The sequence below is a fragment of the Salmo salar genome, chromosome ssa17 (genome assembly GCF_905237065.1).
Source record: "Salmo salar chromosome ssa17, Ssal_v3.1, whole genome shotgun sequence".
Classification (NCBI taxonomy): Eukaryota; Metazoa; Chordata; class Actinopteri; order Salmoniformes; family Salmonidae; genus Salmo; species Salmo salar.
The window spans coordinates 22611883-22635105 of record NC_059458.1 but is presented as its reverse complement, the minus strand read 5'-3'; the positions used below and the strand labels follow the sequence as shown (position 1 = coordinate 22635105).

At 42.7% G+C, this 23223-nt stretch overlaps 1 protein-coding gene across 10 annotated transcripts; it reads right to left on the bottom strand.

Annotated features, from left to right (window-relative positions):
- Positions 1-41: 41 nt before the first annotated feature.
- On the bottom strand, positions 42-22162 carry LOC106575500 (ATP-dependent RNA helicase DDX3X). 10 transcript variants are annotated; one of them, XM_045699042.1, is made up of 18 exons: positions 21829-22162; positions 15243-15294; positions 14490-14540; positions 13890-13940; positions 12564-12888; positions 12328-12435; positions 12037-12136; positions 11669-11804; positions 11336-11532; positions 10775-10935; positions 6513-6657; positions 6129-6273; positions 5117-5167; positions 4081-4262; positions 3734-3851; positions 3472-3625; positions 3211-3383; positions 42-3077 (listed from the first exon to the last, which is right to left on the bottom strand). In XM_045699042.1, the coding sequence occupies exons 1-18, from the start codon at positions 21871-21873 to the stop codon at positions 2992-2994; spliced, it is 2280 nt and encodes a 759-aa protein (XP_045554998.1). In that variant the 5' UTR covers positions 21874-22162; the 3' UTR covers positions 42-2991. The 10 variants fall into 10 exon arrangements, with proteins under 10 accessions (XP_045554998.1, XP_014007489.1, XP_045554999.1 ...); XM_014152014.2 differs by having other exon boundaries at positions 3253-3383; positions 21829-22161; XM_045699043.1 differs by lacking the exon at positions 5117-5167.
- Positions 22163-23223: the final 1061 nt, after the last annotated feature.

Sequence of the window (23223 nt, the reverse complement as noted above, 5' to 3'; positions counted from 1 at the left end):
CTCAGGACACATGATATGCAAAGACAAAATACAAAAGTTGGTTAAGTATTTGCAAGTCAAAACTTTTAATTTTGGTAAAATCATACAATAAATGCACAGGTTCTCGTGCAGTGCACAGCCTCTAAACTAGTACATAAAGCAAATACAAACTAGTGGGCGACTCAGTGGCGTTCAGGGGAGTGTCTGGCCAGCCGAAAGCTCTCCAACCTCTCCTCTCTGCAGCTTCACATTTCCATTCATACGTTTCATCCAAACCTTTACAGACTCATTGATCCGGCTAAGACTCACACTCCACAGAAAACACACGGAGGCCCAAATATGCAAATACAACAGAGCAGAACCACATGTTTTTTTTTCCTTAAGATTGCCATGTGCCAGACATTCGCTGGGGGAGGAAACAAACCCTCAAAAACAAGGAAAAGCTAATTGAATTGGAGAGAATCTGGACACTTCTTGCACTGGAACAATATTTTTTAGAAAATGTTATCACTTTTATCCAAACCTTGGCATTGGTTGTTTGTTTCGAATTTTGTTCGCCAATTAAACGGTGTGGCCATGTGGCCAGTACTACTAGAAGTAACAGGTGTGGATTTTGATTGAGTCCAATATGACTGACATTAAAAAGCTCACACTACCCCGAAAAATATAAATTTCCACGCATACTGGTGACATTCAACATTCAAGTGCCAGTGTTTTTGTACTGTCTTTTGGTCAAGTTTCTTAAACTATCACTTTAGGCTTATAAAAATAAATATTTCTCAAAAATGCTTAATAAATTACACAAACTAGCAGCAAAAGTAGAATCTAGTAATCTGTGTGCAAATAGCTCAATTCTCAGACTGCTACTGAACTAACCCCTGGTCCCAAATAAATCCTGGTTTAAATAGTGATAACCCTTCCCCTTTCGTAAACAAGCTGCGTTTTTCACAATCTCCTCACACACAAAATTCGGAAGCTTTAAGGACACACACTCAAGACATTTATATAAAACTCTAGATGTGCAATAAAATGTTTGTTTTTTTGAAAACTTGATGGCCGTTAAGTAACATCACAAAGGGGCCTGACCTAACTTAGGTAGCACCATTCAATCTTAAGTTAACACAATACTGTCAGTGCATCTGCTTCATAACCACCACCTCACTGTTATTGATTCAAAATGTCAAGGCACGACAGACACACTGAGAATATATACCTATTGCACTTAAAATGCCATTGTCTTGCCAACGTTGGGCCTCCCTCCTATATAAAGAGGAGGCCTGGATGCCAGCTATAGTAGTAAACTGGCCAGTGGTTTTACATAATACATCATGGCGGCCCAACCCTACAAAGGGAAGAATAGCTGCATTGGTTCTGTCAGAAATGAAGGATAGATAAAGCACCCCCGTCTTTGGCCGGGTCGCGTGGGCTAGATTCACCAGCCAGCATACACAGGAAAACCTCATTGCCTCTTAAAATGGTGCACTGGTAAATAAACTGCACTTCCCATCACCCTTTGCTACGTGTGAAGTTCAGTTTGCTCGCCTGTACATTGCTGACCCTTAACTTCTGACCTTCCTACGCTCTCCGAGGAGGAAGAGCTTGTGTCTTTAAACAGTTAACCCGAGAATGTCCTTCGGATTCGAACGCAGCTTGAAAAAGAGAACTAAATTAAAGGTGTAAGAGAACGACATTTTGTAATGAAATAAAAGCCTGCTGCAGAATTTCCTTTTGCATTTTTTTTTTAAAACTCCTTGACCAAAAAACAACAACACTTGCATGCGTATTTCATCCCAGGATGGCCTTGACAAAAAGCAAAGCCACCCAGGTTACTGTGTGGTCCTATGGCAACCATTCGAACTTCACTTTCTATATGGCAAGCGCTGTTTAGAATTGACAATTTTAAGAAACATTCTCTCAGAAGGATGGATATTTGTCAATTGCCATCCTCCAAAATGTTTAAGTAAAAAAGCTCAATCAAAAACTAAATTCACCCACCAGGCAGCTAGAAGAAGTTGCTTCACTAGGTGCCACAATGCCAAGTCAATTTGTAAGTGGGGAACTGAACTTTAGAGCATCGACTTGCTCAAATAGCTTGTATGTATGGACATACCATTTAAATATTACATTTTAAAATTGTACAACTGGAATGGCTCATTTAGTGAAGACTACCATATTCCTCTCCAGGATAGAGTGAGCGAAAAATATTTTGAACTCTTTTTTTTCCCTTGAAGTGCACTTTTGTCACACAAGGGTTTGAAAACCTATATTGGAATTCTCATAGGATGGCTGCAACATGCGGTCGGAGCTAGTTTGAGCCATCAGATTACCCTGTGACAAATTTGAAGCTCAAATGGACAAATGACTCACTCAAAAGTCATGTCATCTCAGTATTTGCCAAGGTTTGATATTTAGTTCAAGCTTATTTTGTTTTCCTTCCGAATAAAATAACAAAACCACATTTAAACCAAAACAAAAAATATATAATTTAGTTCTTGTTGGCCAGGTTTTAGCCAGTTATGACGCTTAAAAGAAAATACAGATAAAACAATCTAATTGTTAAAGGCACAGTACATTTACAAACAAATGATCCTCAGTTTGTTTTGTTACAAAGAAAGAAAAAGCAGTTGTAGTGAAAAAAAAAAATGGGAAAAAAAGAACTGCAAGTCCCAAGATCCTAAATACGCTATAGTCACTACGGGCGACCACACGATGATTCCAGAGCCTGGCGATGCCATGTTTCTTTAGGAATCGCTCAGTGGCTCCAGCTTTCCTCTTGGTCAGCTGTCCTCTCGGTCCCCCGTCTCTCAGCTCCATTTTTTGGAAAAGCGGTCAGAGAATCACAGCTGGTAATGTACTGCAGTCTGTTTGGAAGCTACACGGGTGTTTATATAGTCTGGCTTAGGTTACACATGTGGTTTCCTTATCAGTGAGTTTGGCGTGGCACGACCCACTGCAATGGTGGGGGGAGGAGGAAGGAGGTGTAGGTAGAGGGGGATAGGGTTGGAGGGATGTTTAGTTGCCCCACCAGTCCACTCCCCCCTGATGAGAGTAGTTTCCTCCATAGCCATCACTGCTGTAGAAGTTGCCTCCAAAGCCACCTGTGATTGGGGGGGGGAATCAGGACAGCGTTAGAAGGAAAATAAGGACTGTGTTGGAGCATAGTTGGAATTAAACACTAACTCTTGGACATGTGTCCTAAGAATTGTGGGATAGACCAACAGTAATATTTACACCCAAATGTTGCTCCATTGTGAGGTTTTAATGGATATTTACCGCCGCCACCAAATCCACGGTTTCCTCCATGTCCACCGGGCTGGCGTCCACCGCGACCCCCGAACCCTCCAGTGCTGCCGCCGCCACTGGTCTGACGGTAGTCCCTGGCTCCGAAGCCACCAGAGGTGAACCTAAACAGAGAGGATGAGTCCGTGATTAAGAGAGTGAAATGTCTCTAAACCCTTGTACTTCTGCTCCTTTATGTAGGAGTGTGTGTACCTCTTGGAGCGTCCGCGGGTGTTGCTCTTGTGCTGGTGTTCATAGGCCAGGCTCTCAAGCCAGGAGGGTACTTCCTGTTTGGCCTCCACTAGGATGTCCAGAAGGTCCTTGGTGATGTTGCCGTTCTTATCGTTGAAGAACGACGTGGCCAGACCTGGGAGAGGAGAGGGTTCACCATGTTACAGTCAAATAGTTATCTAAATTTAAAAAATGGCATTACGTGTCACTGAGTGGTGAGTTCTTGAATATTGTAGAGGCTTACCCAGGTTGCCCACACGTCCAGTACGGCCAATACGGTGGACGTACTCCTCTATATCGCTGGGCAGGTCAAAGTTGATGACGTGCTTGACATTGGAGATGTCCAGGCCACGGGCAGCCACCTGGTACAAGAGACCGAATACAACTATTGGCCTGCTTGTTTGAACAGAAGCATGTTAGCTCCCTTTTTAAATGTCCCCAACATGCAACCATATTGCAAAACAAACACCAGGCCTTGAACAGTACGAGGCCAAAGACCTAGTGTGTTTGGCTTTATTGTTTGTCAACCAATATATTTTACCTGTCACAGAGCTGTAGAATTCAAAGCAAAATGTCAGCTTGCAGACTCACCGCCGTGGCGACCAGGATGGGGCAGCGTCCCGAGCGGAACTGGTGCAGAGCCTCCTCTCGGTCCCTCTGGGAGCGGTCGCCATGGATACTGGTGCAAGCGTAACCCTCGCGGTACAGGAAGTCCTCCAGGGCATCCGCTCCCTTCTTGGTTTCCACAAACACCAGCGTCAGAGAATTCTTACCTGGGGAGGAGAAGGAAGACCGGTGAGTCACTGCTTAAAAATGTTCGGATAGAAATAGATTCTGTATAACAGACATGGCCTCGGTTTCTGACATGGGAGGGTTTGCGTCAGGTCTATTCGTGGCATTTCTATCTGCAACGTTCAAACCGAGGCCATGTCAGTACCTTCCTAAACGAGCCCCAGGGGAGACATTACAGGTATGTAAACAGCATCAACCCACTACCCCCTGTGGTTGTGGATCTGAGAGGGAAGGAGGGGGCTGAATCACCAGGGGTGTTTAGAGAGGAGAAACATCCATAGTGTTGCTAAGAGATGGAGGCTCTGGCAAAGAAAAGCTGCATATCTAAAGCTGTGTCGGGCTACTCTACAGTGAGTCGTGATGCATGATGACCAGAGGGCTTCTTCAAAAGGTTTAAAATGTTACAGCACATTCAGATAGAGATATGTTTGAACATGTTTCTCCATCTGGTAGAATAGTGGATCATGTTATTGATTTTTCTACCTGCAGTGAACGTTTTGCAAGCTGCCATGGCCATCATAACAAAAGCATACGTGTAGGAAATGGCATATGGTTGCAGTAGCAAGCAGGGTGTAGGCTAAACAAATCAACAGTCACAGATTCCCAAATCAAACCCCCCCCACAAAGGAGACAACAGCCTTCAAAACAGTGAATGACCTCACAATGACAACCACACTAGATGGCTGATCAGAACCAACGGGACCTTCTCGTCTGGACACAAATGGGTGACTAATATGGCTAACCAATACAGGCCAAGCAATAAATCAATAAACTGAAATATGAAATGAGATACAAGCTTCTAGATCCACTTTAGTAATAATAAATTCCTACTTACCAGGTTTCTCTATGTTTTCACCTGCATTGTCCTGAACTTCGCTCGGAATGACTTTGGATAAAACCAAACCCGATGATAAACTCATTGCAGTTTCAACAGTTCATAAGTGACATTAAAAAGGGGGAGGCTAGCCAACAGAGTTCAGAAAACCCAATGGCCGCCATTAATGGTACCAACGAGTTCCAATACGACCTCATTATTAGAATGTTATTGTTGTGGAACATTTGGTGCCAACATGGAGGACGGTTTCCTGAACTCTGTGTGTACATGGCTCTGCATAGGAGTAACTGGGGTTTGGGGATACTAGGCAGGGTCAGTTTATGATAGCCAACATACCTAAGCTAGAGTACAAGTCTTCACCTCAAATCTGACCCTATGACACTACCAACACTGGGTCACGTTCAACACACAAAAACTGCCCACTGAACACAACCCAGGCTTATGACCATCTGAAAGGACAGAATACCTCATGCAATCAATACTAGACCATCACAGCTGAATGGTTACCCATCTTCTAAGATCTATAGCTTACAAGCTTTAAAAATCAGGAACTAGCCTAGTGTTAGGAGCAGGTGGAATCTGCTGGGAAGTTTGAATATTCAATCAATGATTAGCTTGAAGATGTAGTTACATTTGAATAAAGTCAGCTGATGTTGGGAAATCCTGCCGTTGCAAATTCCACCTAGCCCAACTGATCAAGTCAACATATTCATAAGACACCGAGGGGCTATTCAAACACACAGGGTTTCTCAACTCCAGTCCTCAAACACCCACTGTCCATGCAGGTTTTCATTTCAACCAAATTTCAACCAATCAAAGCATCCTTCAGATAACTGAATGCCCTTACCAACCACATATCAATGTATATAAAATCCATAACACAGTGAGCGAGTCCCCAGGATGAGCTTTGAGAAACCCTGCACTACCAGTAAAAGTTCCAGTAAGTAACACACTAACAGACAGGGACAGGAGAGGGGGTTGAGCCAGTGACAGGTATAGTCCAGGTAGTTACCTGTAGCGTTGAGCAGGTCCAGGAGGAAGGACCTCTTGTCACCGTCCTCCACCCACACCACCTTCTGGGTGATGTTCTCTGAGGTGGAGCCCACGCGTCCCACCGCCAGGAAGATGTACTCCTCCAGGAAGTCACGCGCCAGGATCTGACCGAGGGGTTTGTGTTATTGTTGTGGAGCCAACATGGAGGATAATTTATTAAATGTGTGTGGAAAGGTGGGTTAATACACCAGAAAGAGGACAAATAACACCGTCCTTCTTTCCTCATTAAGCACAATACTTTTGACAAATACATAAGCCATTGTGGGAACTGGAGAGTAACAAATATTGTCCATGTACCATGATCTCTTTAGGAAAGGGAGTTGAACACCATGTGGGCGTGTACCTGGATCTCCTTGGGGAAGGTAGCGCTGAACATCATGGTCTGACGGATGCCTTTAGGGGGCATGGTGTCCTGCTCCACGATGCGTCTGATCTGGGGCTCAAAACCCATGTCCAACATCCGGTCAGCCTCATCCAGCACCAGGTAACTAACAGAGAGACAGGGTCAGGGATTGGCTGTAGACCAGTTTTCCCATCAGAGACTCATGGGTATGTAGGATTCCTTTCCTGTCCAGCAGGCCAATTCAACTAATCAATAGTCTGATAAGCTGCATCAGGAGAGTTAGAGCTGGGCTACGCAATATGGTCTCAGCTCTTGCTTGCACTCTAATGGACTTGGTGGAATGAACCATACTGTACGCAATTAATCTAGAGCACTATTTGCACAGCACTAGTATTACTAGAGAACGTTGGTTATGTAATTATTACCCCAGAATGTCTTATTCCAAAGGACAATTCAGATGGGTTACGTTTATTTCCCCAAACTGCCCCGTAATTTATTATTTTCCTACTCAATAAATTGACAGTTATGACGGAAGCCTGGAGGTTTTTATTCTAGGTGTGAAGATATATTTCAACATGTCCAGGTGACAACAGGCTACACTGATATCTAGAGCTTAGCTCCCAAGTTTCTAAACCATACCAAGCCATCTTTGGATCGAGGAAGTACAATCATAAGGATATTTTAGCGGTCTGCTAAAAACGTCCTAAAAAGGCCCCCGGTCTACAGATGCGAGCTAAATAGCAGACTTGCGATGCATTTTTCGGCTATGGATGAGAAAGGGAAGTTGTCATTTCCAAAAGTTTAGCTACATTGTAATGCTGCTTTGCGATCTATTAACAGCAAGGGTTGGATTAACCTCTCTTGGGTAGGGGGCAGTATTTTCACGGCCGGACGAAAAACGTACCCAAATTAAAACGGCCTACTACTCGGGCCCAGGAACTAGAATATGCATATGAAGTTTCTAAAACTGTTTGAATGATGTCTGTGAGTATAACAGAACTGATATGGCAGGCAAAAACCTGAGAAAAATCGAACCAGGAAGTGGGAAATCTGGTGCTTCTAGTCCTTTCAAGTCATTGCCTATCGAACAGTGACTTAGGGTTCATTTTGCACTTCCTAAGGCTTCCACTAGATGTCAACAGTCTTTAGAAAGTTGTTTGAGGCGTGTATGGTGAACAGAGAGCCAACAAAGGAAGTTGGAAGTTGTTGACTTAAGAAAGCACATGAGTTCATTGGCACGCATTCACGTGAGGGGTAGCTGTGTTCCAAAATGTTTTTCAAGACATTGCAATCGTCCGGTTGGAATATTATTGAAGTTAAAAAGGCCCTAAAGATTGATGCTATACAACATTTGGCATGTTTGAACGAACGGAAATATAACTATTTTTTTTAGACTTTTCGTCATGACATTTTGAGTAGCTTACTGAAAGCGCAAACAACAAGGAGCTATATGGACATAAATGATGGACTTTATCGAACAAAACAACATTTGTGGACCTGGGATTCCTGGAAGTGCCTTCTGATGAAGATCAAAGGTAAGTGAATATTTCTAATGCTATTTATGATTTTAGATGACTCCAAAATGGCGGGTATCTGTATTGCTTGATGTCTTTTTCTGAGCGCCGTACTCAGATTATTGCAAAGTGTGCTTTCCCCGTGAAGCTTTTTTAAATCTGTCACAGCGGTTGCATAAAGGAGATGTTCATCTATAATTCTTTGAATAACAGTTTAATATTTTATCAACGTTTATGAGTATTTTTGTAAATTGTAGTGCTGATTCACCGGCAGTATTGGAGGCCAAAAAAAATCTGAACATCACGCGCCACTGTAAAAGGCTGTTTTTGGATATAAATATCAACTTGATCGAACAAAAAATGCATGTATTGTGTAACTTGATGTCCTAGGAGTGTCATCTGATGAAGATCGTCAAAGGTTAGTGCATAATTTTAGCTGGTTTTCTGGTTTTTGTGACGCCTGTCCTTGCTAGGAAAATGGCTGTGTGGTTTTTCTTGTGTTGGAACTATCCTAACATCTAACTTTATGCTTTCGCCGTAAAGCCTTTTTGAAAAAAATCAGACAATGTGGTTACATTAAGGAGACGTGTATCTTTAAAATGGTGTAAAATAGTCGTATGTTTGAGAACTTTGAATTATGACATTTTGTGGTTTTGAATTTGGCGCTCTGATTTTTCATTGGCTGTTGAATAGTGTGAACCATGGCTAGCGTCCCACCTCCCCAAGAGAGGTTAAATAGGCACCAAAAAAACAATATTCAATTAATTGCCACAAAACGTATAAACAAAAGCATTCACTGAAAGTTGGTACATGAAGGCTCTTCATATATATATAGATTTGTGTTTAACCTCTATGGGACCCCTTCCCGTTCTCATCCCGTTAACGGGATTGAGTTTGACAACAGCCAGCGGAAAATCAGAGCGCCAAATTTACAACAGCTAAAATCTCATTATTCCATTTTCTCAAACAATCAACTATTTTACACCATTTTAAGGATAAACTTCTCGTTAATCTAACCACATTGTCCGATTTCAAAAAGGCTTTACGGCGAAAGCATAAAATTAGATTATGTAAGGACGTAAACTTCACAAGAAACAACACACAGCCATTTTCCAAGCAACTAGATGCATCACAAAAACCCAAAACGCAGCTAAATGAAGCACTAACCTTTGACGATCTTTATGAGATGACACTCCTAGGACATTATGTTACACAATACATGTATGTTTTGCTCGATAATGTTCATATTTATATCCAAAAACAGCATTTTACATTGGCGCGTAATATTGAGAAATGTTTTCCCTCCAAACCCTCCGGTGAATCAGCACAATGAGCACACATAGTACGTAAATTCTCATCGTAAACATTGATCAATATAGAAGTGTTATGCACAGAATTATAGATACACTTCTCCTAAATGCAACCGCTGTCAGATTTCAAAAAAGGTTCACGGCGAAAGCACAATTTGTAATCTGAGTACAGCCCAGATGACACTAACAACTAGCAAACAGAAACCCGCCATCTTGGAGTCAATAAAACTAAGAAATTACATTATAAATATTCACTTACCTTTGATTATCTTCATCAGAAGGCACTCTCCCAGGAATCCCAGTTCCACAATAAATGTTTGATAAAGTTCATATTTATTTCCAAATAATCAATTTTGTTCGCGCGTTAGGTTCACTATCCAAATCCACTACGCGCGTGCTTACTTAGTCCTGACGAAAAGTCAAAAAAAGTTATACTACAGTTTGTAGAAACATGTCAAAATGATGTATAGAATCAATCTTTAGGTTGTTTTTATCATATACCTTGAATAAAATTCCAACCGGACCTATCCGTTCTCTTTAGGAGTGAATATGAACTCAGCTCGCTCCCAAGTCATTGCGCGTGACTTGAGCCCATGCCTTATAATGGGACCCCAGTTTACCACAGCTGGTATTCCCTTCAAATTCACCATAGAATCTTCAAACACCGTTCTAAAGACTGCTGACATCTAGTGGAAGCTTTAGACTGTATACAGTCAAGGCAATCACTTGAATGGACTACAAGCACCAGACTTCACACTTCCTGCTTGGATTGTCTCAGGTTTTTGCCTGCCATATGAGTTCTGTTATACTCACAGACACCATTCAAACACTTTTAGAAACTTTAGGGTGTTTTCTATCCAAATCTACTACTAATATGCATATTCTAGTTTCTGGGACAGAGTAGTAACCTGTTTAAATTGGGTATGTTTTTCATCCGGCCGTGAAAATACTACCCCCTAGCCCTAAGAGGTTAAAACCCATCTAATCAGTTATTGTTTCTTGCTCAAACCATGAGCAATGCCTGTCAAACTCTGACAAGACAGGGATATCGAGTCGCACAGGACTAATATCAGAGGACTTTGGAGATAGTCGAAAAATGCTAGGTTTATTACTCTCCTGCTATTTAAAAATGACTGACTGACATGGAAGATTTGGACAGGACTTAAATTACAGATGTGGTGATTTGTTCACATAACTCCCATCTCTCCCAGTAAAACTAATCCCATCTCTCCCAGTAAAACTAATCCCATCTCTCCCAGTAAAACTAATCCAATGCGAATAGGGCTTAGGTTATTCATCTAGGTAAAGTGCCTAGTGACTGGGCCCTGGGGCTTTGTAACTTGTCTGCACCTTTCAAAAACAATGAAGTCAAAAACCAGACGCTATGTCTGGGACAGCTCAGTCTGCCAGCAGTCCAGACTGTTGAAAGTCTACTCACTTGCAGTAGTCGAGGCCGATCTTGCCCCTCTCCATCATGTCCACCAGGCGTCCAGGTGTAGCCACCAGCAGGTGACAGCCTCGCTCCAGGTCTCTGATCTGCTGGCCAATGTCAGCCCCTCCGTACACCACACAAGGACGCACACGGGACCGGTATGCAAACTACAGCAGGAGAGAGGGGTGGAAGAGGGTGAATACAGAGTACAGAGAGCGAGAAGGGTGAATACGGGGTACAGAGAGCGAGAAGGGAGAGGGGGAATACGGGGTACAGAGAGAGAGAGAAGGCAGGGAATGGGACAAGAGAGGAGAGAGAAAGGAGAACACAAACAATGATTGTGTGTTACACTGCAGTTCCCTAATACCAACCTTGGCTGGTTGGCCGTCAACACAAAAACAGAGACAAAGAGATAGAGGCCCACTGGCAGACCGCTACCGACCTAGCTGGTATTGATGCTGATGGGATGTCTGTCCTCTCTGTGTGTGTGGTCACATTGCGTGGGTGTGTCAAGCATTTTGCAACACCCGCAATAACATCCCAGGTGAGATGGGGGCAGTTGCTTACCTTTCTGGCCTCTTCGTAGATCTGCAGGGCCAGTTCTCTGGTGGGGGCCAGGACCAGAGCGAGGGGGTACTGCTTACGGCGACCATACTTTCCGTTGTCCTGTCCTCCAGACTTCTGGGCAGCGAGGGCTTCTCCTGGGCCTTCAGTGTAGATCTGACTCAGTACAGGCAACAGGAAAGCGGCAGTCTTACCGGAACCTGAGAGACCAGTTTATATTAGTCATATACCTATACTTAAATCAACTACAGTACAATAGCTGTTTTAAGTCATATCTGCATATAGCTCTCCAGAACAATCCAATTTGGAGTGGTTCTAGTTCGCTCTGGTTCTAACCAGTCTGGGCGCAGGCCATCAGGTCCCTCTTGTTCTTGATGATTGGAATAGCGTACTTCTGGACCGGAGTGGGCCGAGTGTAGCGGGTCAGGGCGATGTTGCTCATGATGATCTCTCCCATCTCTACATCTTGGAACTGAAATACAAAGACAAACCAGTCACTCAAATGAACACCAAACAGCTTTCACACAACTCTGTTTCAGGGGGGGACATGTGCAGGGGGATCAACAGCACCACACAAGCTGCTCAGTAGATCCTATGGGAAACACTTCTGGTTTTGAAGAATACTAACAAAATGCTGACTAATAGGACATGAGGGCTACTGGATCGGAGACAGGGTTATTTGGCTAGAATACTTGGGGACTCACGCTGTCAATGTGATGGGGGCAGTTTTGGCCAGTGGCCTCAACGGGAATGTCGTCGTAATTGTCAAAGTTAATCCCTGTGTTACCACCAGCGAACAGCTCCCTGGGGAGAAGCAGAAACACAGAAGGTCAGGAAAGTGACAGAGAAAGGTCTACTTAACCATTTTAACAAGAGGGATATTGATGAAGGACAGGGATAGCGGATAGTGATGTATTGTAAAATGACAATGGTAAGTCCTCATTATTGAAATATCATTAGTATGCAGGAAGGGGGGGGGGGGGGTTACTACTCACTGTTCCAGGCGCTCATTGGCCTGAGTGGGTTTGGACCAGTCCTCGTCATCCCTGGACTCCTCCACCCAGCGGCTGTTTCCACTGCCTCCAAACCCTCCACGCGGATAACTGTCAAGCAGAACATAACCACAGGGGTCAGGAAAGCTAGCTTGCTAACGAGATGCCTCATGGTACAGCACTGAACTCTGAGGAACCTGAGAGCTGTTGGCTGAGGGTGAAATCTCTAGTCTTCTCACCTTCCTCGGGGCGCACTCCCGCCGTTGTTGAAAAAAGCAGACTTCCCCCTGTCGGGACGCGCGGCGAAGCTGGTGTAGGCATCTTTAGTCGTGTTCCACCCGCCGCCATCTTTGTTGTCGTAGACGCCAAACATGCCGGCGTTCTGCATAGGCTGTACCGGGTTGTAGGACCCGCCCCTGCCACCGCGGAAACCTCCACCCCCCCTGCCCCTCTCCATGCGAGGCGGGCCACTGTTGTACCGGTTACCCCCATTCATGCGGTTGTCGTGGTAACCATTCTGCACGAAGCCGTTGTTGCGTCCACCGTCCCAACCGCCAGGCGTATCTTGGGTAAAAACAGAAAGGAAATAGAGGGGAGACATGGTGACTCCCATAGTACAAGAGGGTTTCCTCCTCATACGCAGTCAATACAATATTCTTTAGTTGTTGCTGTCACAGTACCCACTCTGACAGACACCACAGCCTGGGAGCAACACGGGGCAGCGGGCAGAGCAGCACTCCTAGAGCACCTAGAGGTAAAGTGCCTTGCTCAAGGGCACAACGGCGGTAGGCAGTAACGGACCCTGTAGGAAGAGAGATTTGGACCAAGTAGGCCTAGTTCCATTTCAGCCTCTAGCTACTTCCCCTTAGCCTTTCTATGTTCACAGATTAGAACAACCTGGATGGCTGTAAGAAATGTGTTGAGGTCCTTTAGAGCTAGTAGGGGTTAGGGGCACAATGGAACCACACCCTTCTTGGTTCCTTTGACTTTCACATCCCAGACAGCCAACACTTGTTACTGTATGGATGCCTCTGAAAAGGGAAATACTTCATTTAAAAATGACCCGGCTTATTTTCCCAGTAAACAATACACAATCCATACAATAAAACAGTCTACACAAGTCAATCATTTGGCTCATTAACTAGGGTCCCGATTAAGGAACATTTGTTATGCAAGCAGCATTAATTTGCTAATACCTACCACTTTCAATTCCACACACAAATAAATGGAAGCCTTGCAATTAAGCAGTATGTTGGAATGACAACTAATGGAGGCTGTTTTTTGTTTGAACAAAATGTAAGCATGTGAGCAGATGCCAACACCCTTAATGCAGGAAAAAGCCAGTCATGTCTTCGTTTCACCCATGAGAATGTGGTTTTAAAGATGTCATTTGAGAGCCTCCAGTCCCCTTGTCGAAACGCACGTGTCCTTGTTTTCTAATTGAGTGAGACCACTGTTCTGGTAGGCAATTTAATTAAAACATGCAGAATAAAATAAAGATAACATTTAAAATAAAAACCGCCAGAGCTTCCCTCAGCCAAAGAGCGGACTGTGAAGGGACTTACAGCTTCCTGGTGCCATTGACAAAGCGCTCGGTCTAGAGAAAGCATCTGCTGCTGCAAAAAAACAACAAAACAACGTCATGGGTGGGGGGGGGGCTTCATGATGAAAACCTGCTGCCGATGTACTGCGAATGTTGGCCAGTAAGAGCATGGAAATGGAGTGGTTGATGGTTTGTCAAAGCAGTTCGCAGATGCTGTCACAAAATGGACTCCAGGACATTGGATATGCACGGTTGTGTGTCTGTCTTCCTGTAGTGTCTTTTGGGATGAGATAAAAACAAGCGGCTGGCTATATAAGATGGGGATTCTAACGCAACCTTTACGCCACTGTTTCAAACTAGTGGAGAAAATCATTACACCCTCTAGCTGACCTTGTCCCAGCCCAGCGAGAATTTATTGTCAAGATAAAACTAAAGCTAATTGTCTGCTTTTTAGTTGAGGGAATTTCACAGCATTGTTGCTAGCTCAATCAATTTAGTAAATGTTTATTATGAGCCACTACAATGCATTATGGCATTCTTGACCACTAGGGGGCCAGGGCATTTTTACGGTGTCCAACTGGCATACCTCAGGTGGTAGTGTTGATGGGGGGACGACACTTACCAATTTTGGAAGCCTCTTGGTTCCGTAAATGAGGTGGAATGTAACAGGTCCCTAGAGAGACAGACTTGTGAACACAAGGGCAGTACTGTATACAAACGGACAAACAGGTCTAATGGGTTCCTAGTCTTATTCTAGGGATGTCTCAATCCCTTTCATTTAATAGGGATTAAGTAGCCTATCTGGACTGTTTGATTAAACAAAAAACTACTGAAAACTGTCTTGTTCCCCAAATGAGGAAAATGAACTTAAATGGCGTTTACGCAATCTCATAAATGATAAGAGCATGAATTGGCTAAAAATAAATAAGTGAAATTAAAATGACTTGATGGCATCTTATACCTAAATGAACCTAGTAATACACTGATGGAAATGTGAGTCACTCCCAATAGTTTAAAGCTCCCTACTCTAGTCTCTTTCCCACAAAGGCCAATGATGTCAGGACCGGGATGTTTCGTGGGCCTGTGATTGGACAGTAACAATAATTTATCTGCAGATTCCTGCAGAACACCAACTCAGCTCGACTTCAGACCACTTCTAAGGTCTTAAAACATCTGACAAGTTTTTGACTTTGGGGTATGAACTATCCATTAAAAAGGCCACCTGGGGGGGGTTAGATTCAGTCCTTGAACCACCCAATGGCCCTGAAGGAAAGAATAAGAGAGAGGGCTGCTTCAGACCAAGTGATCATAAAAGAAAAGGATCACCATAACACAACCTAGATGTCCTTTGGCTCAAAGAGTAGAGATCACTTACTGCCAGTACCTCCGCCCTGCCCGTCAGCATTGTTCAAGCCTAGGACAGCAAGCTGAAATAGAAAATGAAACGTACAGTTAGGTACTACGGTAAACACTGTTACGGATAAATGTAATTCTAAACATGCAAATAGGACAGTAAGCTGCAAGACAAAGGGTGACAAAAACTGGGTAACACTCCATCTATAGATACTCTACAGTAACATTTCAACTAACAATCTACTAACCCTAACCCTTTCCCTAACCTACACCAGCAGTTGCTTATCAACAGATGGTCACACTATCCAAATAAAGTGTGGCAAACTGTTTATCTCCAGAAAGCAGAAAGACATGAATATCCCTTATACTACAGTGCTTCCCCATTACACATATGTGAAGCAGGGAACTCCCCTGTCTAGTTGTTGCCCCCCACCACCACAATCCAATTACAGTAAGTAACAATTGTACATTTTGCAGAGCAGTCTACCGTGGGTGTACCTTTGCAAGCAACCAAAGATACTTTCTTACAAGGCAGACACTCAAAACTGCCAATAGGCTAGAACAGGGCTGCACAACCCTCTTCCTGGAGATCTACCGTCCAACCCTAATTTAACACCTGTTTCTACCATTTAGCTGCTCAACAAGACCTTAACTAGCTGGAATCAGATATGCTAAATTTGGGTTGGACTGAAAACCTACAGGACAGTAGATGTCCAGGAAGAAAGTTGGGCAGCCCTGGGCTACAGGAATAGAGACCCAAAACTAGGGTGTTTGGTGAGGGAGAAATAATGGACCAAAGAAAATACATTAAAAAAAACACAGTAATCAAATCTGTTTTCACTAAAAGAAAAACACATAGCATTTTTAAACAAAGTATCAGCTGTTACCCAATGTCCAAAAATCCCAATACTGTACTTTATGAAACACTAACACAAAAGTATGTGGACACCCCTTCAAATTAGTGGATTTCAGCCACACCCGTTGCTGACAGGTGTATAAAATTGAAAACACCGCCATGCAATCTCCATAGACAAACACTGACAGTAGAATGGCCTCACTGAAGAGACCAATGACTTTCAACGTGGCACTGCCATAAGAGGCCACCTTTCCAGCAAGTCAGTTTGTTAAATTTCTGGCCTGCAAGATTAGCCCCAGTCAACTTTAAGTGCTGTTATTGTGAAGTGGAAACGTCAAGAAGCAAGTGGTAAGCCACACAAGCTCACAGAACGGGACTGCTGAAGCACGTACAAATCTGTCCTCGGTTGCAACACTCACTACCGAGTTCCAAACTGCCTCTGGAAGCATCAGCACAAGAAGTGGCCTGCTGGCCCCCCTACCTCTGAGGAAGCACAGTTCCCGCTCAGCCCAGTCAAAACTGTTCGCTGCTCTGGCACCCCTATGGTGGAACAAGCTCCCTCACGACGCCAGGACAGCGGAGTCAATCACTACCTTCCGGAGACACCTGAAACCCCACCTCTTTAAGGAATACCTGGGATAGGATAAAGTAATCCTTCTAACCCCCCCCCTAAAAAGATTTAGATGCACTATTGTAAAATGGTTGTTCCACTGGATATCATAAGGTGAACGCACCAATTTGTAAGTCGCTCTGGATAAGAGCGTCTGCTAAATGACTTAAATGTAACTGTTAGTCGGGAGCTTCATGAAAAGGGTTTCCATGGGCCTAAAATCCCCACGCGCAACGCATCGGCTGGAGTGGTGTAGAGCTTGCCACCTTTGGACTCTGGAGCAGTGGAAACACGTGCTTTGGTTTGATGAATCATGTTTCACCATCTGGCAGTCTGATGGACAAATCTGGGTTTGGTAGATTATTGGAGGTCCAAAAAAAGCCGATAACGATTAATCGGACGATTTTTTTTTACATTTATTTGTAATAATGACAATTACAACAATACTGAATGAACACTTATTTTAACTTAATATAATACATACTGTCAATTTAGCCTCAAATAAATAATGAAACATGTTCAATTTGGTTTAAATAATGCAAAAACAAAGTGTTGGAGAAGAAAGTAAAAGTGCAATATGTGCCATGTAAAAAAGCTAACATTTAAGTTCCTTGCTCAGAACATGAGAACATATGAAAGCTGGTGGTTCCTTTTCACGAGTCTTCAATATTCCCAGCTAAGAAGCTTTAGGTTGTAGTTATTATAGGACTATTTCTCTCTATACCATTTGTATTTCATATACCTTTGACTATTGGATGTTCTTATAGACACTAGTATTGCCAGTGTAACAAGCACAGCTTACGTCCCTCTCCTCGCCCCTACCTGGGCTCGAACCAGGAACACATCGAAAACAGCCACCCTCGAAGCATCGTTACCCATCGCTCCACAAAATCCGCGGCCCTTGCAGAGCAAGGAGAACTACTCCAAGTCTCAGAGCAAGTGACGTTTTAAACACCATTAGCGCGCACCCCGCTAACTAGCTAGCCATTTCACATCGGTTACACCAGCCTAATCTCGGGAGTTGATAGGCTTGAAGTCATAAACAGCTCAATGCTTGAAGCACAGCGAAAAAAAAGTGCTGTTTGAATGAATACTTACGAGCATGCTGCTGCTTACCATCGCTCTATAAAATATCTAATTAGAACATAACACAGAAATACGAGCCTTTGGTCATTAATATGGTCGAATCCGGAAACTATAATTTCGAAAACAACACGTTTATTCTTTCAGTGAAATACGGAACCGTTCCGTATTTTATCTAACGGATGGCATCCCCAAGTCTAAATATTGCTGTTACATTGTACAACCTTCAATGTTATGTCATAATTATGTACAATTCTGGCAAATTAATTACGGTCTTTGTTAGGAAGAAATGGTCTTCACACAGTTCGCAACGAGCCAGGCGGCCCAAACTGCTGCACATACCCTGACTCTGCTTGCACAGAACGCAAGAGAAGTGACACAATTTCCCTAGTTAAAAGAAATTCATGTTAGCAGGCAGTATTAACTAAATATGCAGCTTTAAAAATATATACTTGTGTATTGATATTAAAGAAAGGCATTGATGTTTATGGTTAGGTACATTGGTGCAACGAACAGTGTTTTTTCGCGAATGCGCTTGTTAAATCATCACCCATTTGTCGAAGTACCGTAATTTCCGGACTATTAAGTGCACCTGAATATAAGCCACACCCACTGAATTTAAAAATATATTATTTTGAACATAAATATGCCGCACATTTCTATAAGCCACAGGTGCCTACCGGTACATTGAAACAAATTAACTTTACACAGGCTTTAACGAAACACGGCTTGTAACAAAAAATAAAATTAGCAGTAACCTTTAGTTGTCTTTTTGCACTGAGTCAATTCCTCACGCTGCTGTTTCCAACGTCTTATCATCGGCTCATTAAGACCAAGCTCCCGTGCAGCAGCTCTATTTCCTTTTCCAACAGCCAGATCAATCGCCTTCAACTTGAAAGCTGCATCATATGCATTTCTCCGTGTCTTTGCCATGATGAGGGTGACAAAATGACTACCGTAATCAGAATGATGGGAAGTTTGAGAGCGCCCGATTTAATCTAAACAGTAAACAAAAAAGTTGTTTGACCTTAACCCGTTCGGCAATTTCATTGGTCTAACGAAAGCTTCATGCCGCCAAAAAACTGAGCACGTCACAGAACGTGTTTTTAAAAAAAATAAAAAATAATTTGAAAGCAGGAAAAATCCATATATTAGCCGCGTCATTGTTTAAGCCGCGAGGTTCAAAGCCTGGGAAAAAAGTTGCGGCTTATAGTCCGGAATTTACAGTAGGCTGTGATTCGATGCGAAATTAACAGGCACCGCATCGATTATATGCAACGCAGGACACGCTAGATAAACTAGTAATATCACCAACCATGTGTAGTTAACTAGTGATTATGTTAAGATTGATAGTTTTTTATAAGATAAGTTTAATGCTAGCTAGCAACTTACCTTGGCTTCTTGCTGCCCTCGCGTAACAGGTAGTCAGCCTGCCACGCAGGCTCCTCATGGAGTGCAATGTAAGGCAGGTGGTTAGAGCGTTGGACTAGTAACCGGAAGGTTGCAAAAACGAATCCCCGAGCTGACAAGGTAAAAATCTGTCATTCTGCCCCTGAACAAGGCGGTTAACCCACCGTTCCTAGGCCGTCATTGAAAATAAGAATGTGTTCTTAACTGACTAGGCTAGTTAAATAAAGGTGTAAAAAACAATAAATCGGCCACAATCGGTGTCCAAAAATACAGATTACCGATTGTTATGAATACTTGAAATCGGACCTAATTAATCGGTCGACCTCTAGCCCTGACCTCAACTCCATCGAACACCTTTGGGATGAATTGGAACGCCGACTGCGATCCAGGCCTAATCACACAACATCATTGCCCGACCTCACTAATGCTTGTGGCTGAATGTAACCAAGTCCCTGCAGCTATGTTTAACATCTAGTGGAAAGCCTTCCCAGAAGAGTGGAGGCTGTTGTAGCAGCAAAGGAGGGACCAACTCCATATTAATGCCTATGATTTTGAAATGAGATGTTCGACGAGCAGGTGTCCACATACTTTTGGCCATGTAGTGTACGTTATTAGACTAGTAGCTTTCTGTGTTACAGTTCAGACTTAGTGAGAAGTGTGTGTGTGTTGTGTAAGTGTGTGGGGATGCTGAGAAGTGTGTCTTAAACCTTCCGCATGCGTCGGCAAGCCAAACGAGTGTGCTCGTATACTCCCTTAAAAGACCTTCGCTTGAAAAACTAGAAAAGAGATGCAATAGTACTTTTTGTCCATCTTTGTCCATCTTGAGACACCGTAGCCAGTATACACTTGGTCAAAATAGACAACAAGAAATCTGTAAATCGTCGAGGTTGTTGTTTTATTTATTTTTTTACACCTAACAAAGATTTTTGGTGCATTATTTCTAAAGTGAAAAATATTACTCTCATTGGAATGTCACACTTCATTGAAGAATCCATACTGCTGACCATTCACAGACAAAGGGGCGTGAACAGCTGGGGGAAGAAAATAGCCGAAAATCAAAATGAACAAAATCGTAACACTGTTGTTAAAATAAATGCACGAACTGTTCCAAATGATTGCGGATGGGAAGCATGCAGACGCCATTAGGCTGTGTGTGAGTTAGTGTAGGAGTGTATTAAGTATGTAATTTGCATAAAGTAGTGTAAAAAGTCACAAGCTAATTTCATAAATTGTTTCAAATTTTTGCAAACTCAGTTTGGTATAAAGCATTTAGATCTGTTAATATGACCACCCTACTTTCAATTGGGCTAAAATTACAGTAATTATGTATTCTGTACTGCCTGGTTTACATATTAAGTGCCTAATTTGCATAACATCGCATTTTCAGTTAATAATTTATTATTTTTATTTGAATAATCTGTTCTACATCAGCCCTGAAAATGTCCTAACAGTATGAAATACTGGACAATATGTGTTTAATTTAAGAAATCAGAAAATGTATTTGGTGCCATTATTGACAATGACCTGTCGCAACCTTTTTATATCACTTGAACGTTTGATATCAGCAATGGTAAATCCTATCATCAGGAAATAAAGTATTGTGTGTTCATGAGAAGCTTCTCTATAACATGCAATACAAAGTGTAACACCAGAACCATAGCTTGATTTCGTTCCCTAACACCCTACCAAAACACTCCAATTACAGAGTTGGACTGGATTCTTCTCTGCTCAAATGTATATACTGCTACCGAAGTTCTTCCCCTCGAGTCCTTTGCTTTAACAGACAAATACAGGTTATCATGGAGCGTGACCAACATGGCTCAATGGGGGTCTTATTTCCTGTGTCAAAATAAGTTGGCCCCCACCAACCCAACATCCTTTCACACTGCCAAGCACATGTCAAATATGCATCTGCTGACTATCAGACAATGTCATGACAGCTTACGAATTATGTTAGGTTTCATCTTCCATGTTTGACCATATTTAACATTGACAAATGCAGTTACAGCAAGACTCATTTTTATAATGCTTCCATACCAAATTAATGGGTGTTTTCCTGGATACTGTCGGCTGGACTAACGTTACAGGTGACAAAAACTGGATGACTTAACAATGACAGGTTCTTTAACATGGCAACAAAAACCAAACAATGCAGTCGTTGCTAGCCAGCAACTGTGCAAAGCATAAACACGTTTTGTTCTTTCGGGATTAAAACAATGTGACAGTGACGCAGAAGAAAATGTAGCCAGCTAGCTTTCATGTTAGCGTACGTACCTAACGCTAACTAGAGGCCAAACTAGCAAGCAGGCTAACAATCATCAACTCAAGTGAATAAATGAAAGATACAAAAACATTTGAATGTCACCAACATTGAACATAAGGTTTAGATTGCATGTTTTAGAGGTATAGTGAAGGAACAACCCAATCGTGAGAAATACTGCATTGTTGAACGTTCACCGCCATCGTCACCAACCATATTCACCCACCGGCCTCCATTTTACCCAGAGATTAGACAACACACGCAGTTGCAGCTAACGTAGCTAGCGAGCAAAGCTAACCAGCTAGCTTGGTATCCACGACTGCATTTTCAGACTCGTTCTACTCATTTGTACGTGTTATAGAGATCAACACAAATTTAAAAAAACTCACCTGCTGTTCTAGACCGTGTAAATTTTCGACGGCCACATGACTCATAACTAAAGAATATTGAGGAAAAATGTTGTCGTCGAGAAGGGATCTCTTTGTTTGCCGGTTTGTCGACGTCCCTTAGGTTCGCTCGTCTTTTCTTCTTTTGTCAATTTCCGAATGAATGAAGCTTAAAGACACAGTTGATATATTATATTACTGTAAATTATTTTTTGCTTATTTTCATGACACTATAGTTCGGTGGTCTAAAGCCTTTATACCGACACCGCTTACTAACTGGTGAAGGTGCGTGTCGTGGTGTAATGGAAGCTAGAAGCAGGAACCCAGAGCGAGATTTTATTGGTTGAGACAACCACAAAGAGCAGAGGACATTGCGCATATCGCGACATTTTATCACCCTTTCCAAAAAGTTTTTAAAAGTCTGGCTACATTTGTATAATTTGCTTGACTATTTCATATTCAATTGTGATGTTGTAAAAATCTACAGCGTCATAGTTGAGTTAAAGATATTCAGTAGTATATGACAGTCAATACCTCATTCACTATCAGTCAAAAGTTTGGACATACCTAACATACTCATTCAAGTCCTTTATTTTTTTTCCTATTTTGTCCATTGAGAAAAATACTGAAAACATCAAAACGATGAAATACTGGAATCATGTAGAAAAGTGTTAAACAACTCAAAATATATTTTAGATGTTTCAAAGTAGATTTAAAAAAAAATACATGAGCTGGCACACACCCAGAATAATAGTTTGTGTGGAGGTGCTGACTAACGGCGAATAAACGATAAACTATCAAAATAAAGAGTCGCACACTCCATGTATAATCTCCCAGCAATTTAACGGGTATTTACCAACGTTTCGGCATCACTGTGCCTTCCTCAGGGTAATGTCATGAATTATTGAACCAGGTTATGTAGACACACTGCAATTAGTGTAACCAATGACAGTAGTGAGATTTTTCAAAGTAGCCACCCTTTGCCTTGATAACAGCTTTGCACACGCTTGGCATTGTCTCAACCAGCTTCAACTGGAATGCTTTCCCAACAGTCTTGAAGGAGTTCCCACATATGCTGAGCACTTGTTGGCCGCTTTTCCTTCACTCTGCGGTCCAACTCATCCTAAACCATCTCAATTGGGTTGAGGTCAGGTGATTGTGGAGGCCAGGTCATCTGATGCAGCACTCCATCACTCTCCTTCTTGGTCAAATAGCTCTTACACAGCCTAGAGGTGTGTTGGGTCATTGTCCTGTTGAAAAACAAATGATAGTCCCACGAAGCGCAAACCAGATGGGATGTCGTATCGCTGCAGAATGCTGTGGTAGCCATGCTGGTTAAGTGAGCCTTGAATTCTAAATCACTGACAGTGTCACCAGCAAATCACCCCCACACCTCCT